This window comes from Myotis brandtii, unplaced genomic scaffold (genome assembly GCF_000412655.1).
Source record: "Myotis brandtii unplaced genomic scaffold, ASM41265v1 scaffold78, whole genome shotgun sequence".
NCBI lineage: Eukaryota > Metazoa > Chordata > Mammalia > Chiroptera > Vespertilionidae > Myotis > Myotis brandtii.
Window position 1 is genome coordinate 721,026 of NW_005371131.1, and position 3,833 is coordinate 724,858.

Genomic DNA, 3,833 nt, shown 5'->3' on the forward strand with positions numbered 1-3,833 from the left:
GAGAGGCGGGAGGCGTGGAGAGCTGTACAAACAGATGAGCAAGTGGGCGCCACGCCTAACACGGTCCCTCTCCACAGGCCTGCGGTGGCCTCGGCCACCATGTCCTTCCACGTCCACATGGAGCCCGGCCCCGAGGACCCGCCTCTCCTGTTCTGACCCAGCACGGCTACCACCTCCACTTCCCCTCCCACATCTGAGCCAACCCAAGCCAAGTTTAAAAGGCAAATCTGAAAACAAACAAACAAAAATGAAATAAACAGGGGAAAAATAAAAATAAATGAAAATTTTAGCCTTAAAAAAAAAGGCAAACCTGCCAGGGGAGGGGAGGCGCAGACAACACGGAAGGCGAGGCTCCACCAGGAGCCGGGGAGGGAGGGAGGCAGCAGGAGCGGAGGAGCCGCAGCCTCGTGGCGGCCAGCTCTGGGCCAGGCTCTGCCTGCACCACTGAAATACGCTTCCAAGTGTCGTCATCTGCATATAAGGCAGCAGGCGCAGCAGGAAGGCACTGCCCGGCAACAGCTGGGGGTGAACCCAGTGAGTCTGCCTCAGAGCTCGTCTCGTTGTCTGCGTCCCACGCCGCCCACCACCTCCACTTGGCTCAGTTAGGGGGTCTCAGGGCTCCAGCAGGGCCAGAGTGGGGACCCCAGACCACCTGCCTCTGATCATCTCCAACCAGCTCTAGGCCCCCCAGTCTGAGGGGCTCCCCTGAGGTCTCGGAGGCAGCCGGCCCCCAGCCATGGTGGAAGGTGACTGGGCCCAGGGCTAAGAAGACTGCCAGCCGGTGCCTGGAGGGGCGGGAGCGCTGGCAGAGGGCATGCGCCCACCAGCTCCCGGATGAGCAGACGAGGACAGACACAGGGAAGGAACTGCTCAAAGTCACAAGGGCCGAGTCACACAGCCAGGTCAGAGCCCGAGGCTGTCAGCGGCGCCCGGAGGGGAGTGACTGGTGAGGCTGTCACTAGAGGCCAGCTAAGCCCTGCCATGCGCTTTCCCGGGAGCCAATGCTGTGCTCAACACTGCACCCGAGGACTCTCACAACAGACCTGCGAGGGGGCCACAGAGCTAAACGCAGAGTCTAGGGCCTGGATTCAAATCTTGCCTCCGCTGCTTAAATGCTGTGAGGACCTGGGCAAATCACTTACCCTCTCTGTGCCTCGGTTTCCCCACCTGCGAATGGGGGTAGGGTACCTCTCTCACAGGTTAGCTCCAGGATAAATGAGGGGACACAGGTGAACCACCTGGCACCTGGCCGAGAGGGATCCTGCTGAACCACGCCCGCTCCCGGCCCTGACCCGAGTTCCGACTGTCAGGACAGCTTCCAGGGACCGCACTCACCGAGCGGGGATGCGCTGGGCGCCCGGGGGGCAGGGCGCTTCTTGGTCTTGGGGCTGCTGGTGGGGGTGATGCCGTACCAGGGGTGCAGGGACTTGGGTGTGGACTCCGGCTGGGCCTGGGCAGGGCTGGTGCCCAGACTGGGTGCAGCAGGGGGCTCCTCCACCTCCTCTGCCTCCTCCTCCTCAAAGGGGTTGTAGGGCTTGGGCTCCAGGCCAGCCGCCGCCGGGCTCCTGGGGGCCACCTCCTCGCCTCCATTCTCCACCCGCCTGCTGTCCCGCCTGCTGTCCCGGCTTGGCGGCCGGGGGCTGCTGCTCGGCGGCAGAGGGGCTGGCTTCTTCTTTGGCTCTGCCTGGACCAGTGCGATCCAGGGAGGGTCCTTCCTGGGGGCGGGCGTCCTGTCGGGCGGGAGGCAGGAACCCTCAGGAGGGAAGGGGCAGCACCCTCCTCTCTCTGCACAGCGCGGAGTCCATCTCCAAGGGGACGGATGAGAAACGGCGCTTCCTCCCCTCCCGCCCCCAGCACGGTGAGGCCAGTCTGGGCCGAAGGCTGACACGGACTATGACAGTCACATCCCCCAGGACCCCTAGAGGCCCAGAGGGGGTGAACCTTCAGGCCACACAGCCCAGCCCAGGAAAGACCCACAGGGGCTCACTCGGTGACACAGAAAGTCGCCCGGCCTCTGCACCGCCTCCCACCCGGGACAAGGGACAGCAGGGAGCCTCCCCCACAGGTCACGGGACGGGTCCAGCGGGCACCACACCTGGCTCGCAGCAAGCGCTCGCCGAGTCTTAGCTACTCTTGTGGCTGCCACACCACAGGGGACATCCCAGATGTCCTCACCCGGGACGCAGGGTCCCCGGTGGAAGAGCTGAGCCAGGTACACAGCTGCGCTGTGCCGGCCTTTCCTACACCTGCCTGCCAATCCTCCCAGCTCAGTGAGCTGGCCCAGGCCCCCCACATCACAAAGGCAGCAGAGGCGAGGAGAGGCAAGGGGACTGCAGAGGTGGGTGACTCCATCTGGCACTGCTGCCCACAGGTCAGGGGCCCCCGGGGAGCCTCGGAGGAAGGGATGTGGGCACAGCACTCCTTCCCCACCCAGAGATGAACCCTCCCATGCTTGGGGGGGTACAGAGTGGGTCCCAGGAGCCCCCCATCCCCACCACCAGGGCCCGAGAGCCTCCCAGGGCCGGCGTACCTCTCTGACAGCTTGGGCGTCCCTCTCGGCTTGGGGACGGGGGGCTCGTGCAGCCTTCCTAGATGGGAAAGGAGGGTGAGGCAGGCCTTCATGGCCTCTGTGGGCTGGGCAGCGCAGTGGGGCAGCCGGGTCACCAGCCAGAGTGACCGCCTCACCACGAGTGCCCTTCCTTCCTACCTGGCAGGTCACGGACTCCAGCTGGCCATGGCAACCTCACTGCACACTCGCGCCTCCCACCCCAGGGCTCAGGGAGATTAGATAAGCCCCAGAGGGGACAGGCAGAGTAGGTCGAAAGGAAAGGACAGGGCAGCTGAGACCCCATTTGCATTTCAGTTGGGAAGGGGGACCCAGTGCCCTCAGACACTGCCCGTGTGGACGGGAAACGTCTCCATGCACCCAGCACCACCTCCTCCTGGAGGCCTCCTGAACCCACAGCAGCCCCGCTGCCCCTCCTAACAGACTTCAGGATCTACTGAACCCGCCTGTGCCCGGGTCCCCCCGGAGACTGGCTACACCACAAAGGCACACACAGGTGAGCACCATCTCTGTCCCAGTGCCCAGCTCAGAACAGAACCGAACAGCCAGAGGGAGCCTCTGCCCCAGACCCACGGGCCCTCCTCGCCTGACGGACTTCCCTGAGCAGGTGAGAAGGTCGCCCAGCACATCGGAGGTGCCCAGGAGCCCTGCCTGCATGAGCTCACGGAGCCAGGCAGGTCATCTGGGAAAGTCCTGCAATCAGGGCCTTGAACAGAGCCCCCCGGGGGCCCACCTGACCAGGGACACACCCGGGCCTGTCCCCGCCCCTGAGCACTCCCTGGTCAGACGTCGGACAAGGACATGGGCTGCCGTGAGAGGGAGATCACCCGATGGAGTATGTAAACTGGCCGAGCACACGGAGTCCCGGATGCAGTCGGGACACAGGCACACACCGTGCACACTTGCCCGACACCCCGAAACTGAAGCACACGAGACTCACAAAAGAACACAAACACCCCAACACACACAGCATGGGCAGCCTGGGGCACCATCTGCATGCACCTGCTTTGTTCGAGCTGTGCCCTCGGCCTCAGTCACTGTTTGTGGCATGAATGACCTTGGAAACACAGTCACACCCACACACACACACACACACACACACAGGCCCCAGCAACACGCCCAGGGCACGTGTCCATTGAAACACCACACACTCCCGGCGAGCTCCGTCCCAGCGGGACCCTGCTCACCGTTCACCAGGCTGCCGCCTCCCTGCTCCACCGAGTTCTCAGGCTGCAGGCTGGACCGGGGCCGGGGGGGCGGGGGCACG

General features: G+C 64.5%; 1 protein-coding gene across 1 annotated transcript in view; it reads right to left on the reverse strand.

The window, feature by feature from the left end:
* The window catches only part of MICALL1 (MICAL-like 1), a gene marked incomplete at its 5' end in the record, with an annotated part of 21,441 nt that overhangs the window by 9,001 nt on the left and 8,607 nt on the right, over window positions 1-3,833 (reverse strand). The window contains 5 exons of the mRNA XM_014530795.1: window positions 8-22; window positions 311-519; window positions 1,336-1,730; window positions 2,531-2,588; window positions 3,754-3,833. The exon at window positions 3,754-3,833 is cut by the window's right edge and continues 1 nt beyond it. Coding sequence (XP_014386281.1) covers window positions 8-22; window positions 311-519; window positions 1,336-1,730; window positions 2,531-2,588; window positions 3,754-3,833 — 757 coding nt within the window. The remainder of the gene's footprint in view (window positions 1-7; window positions 23-310; window positions 520-1,335; window positions 1,731-2,530; window positions 2,589-3,753) is intronic.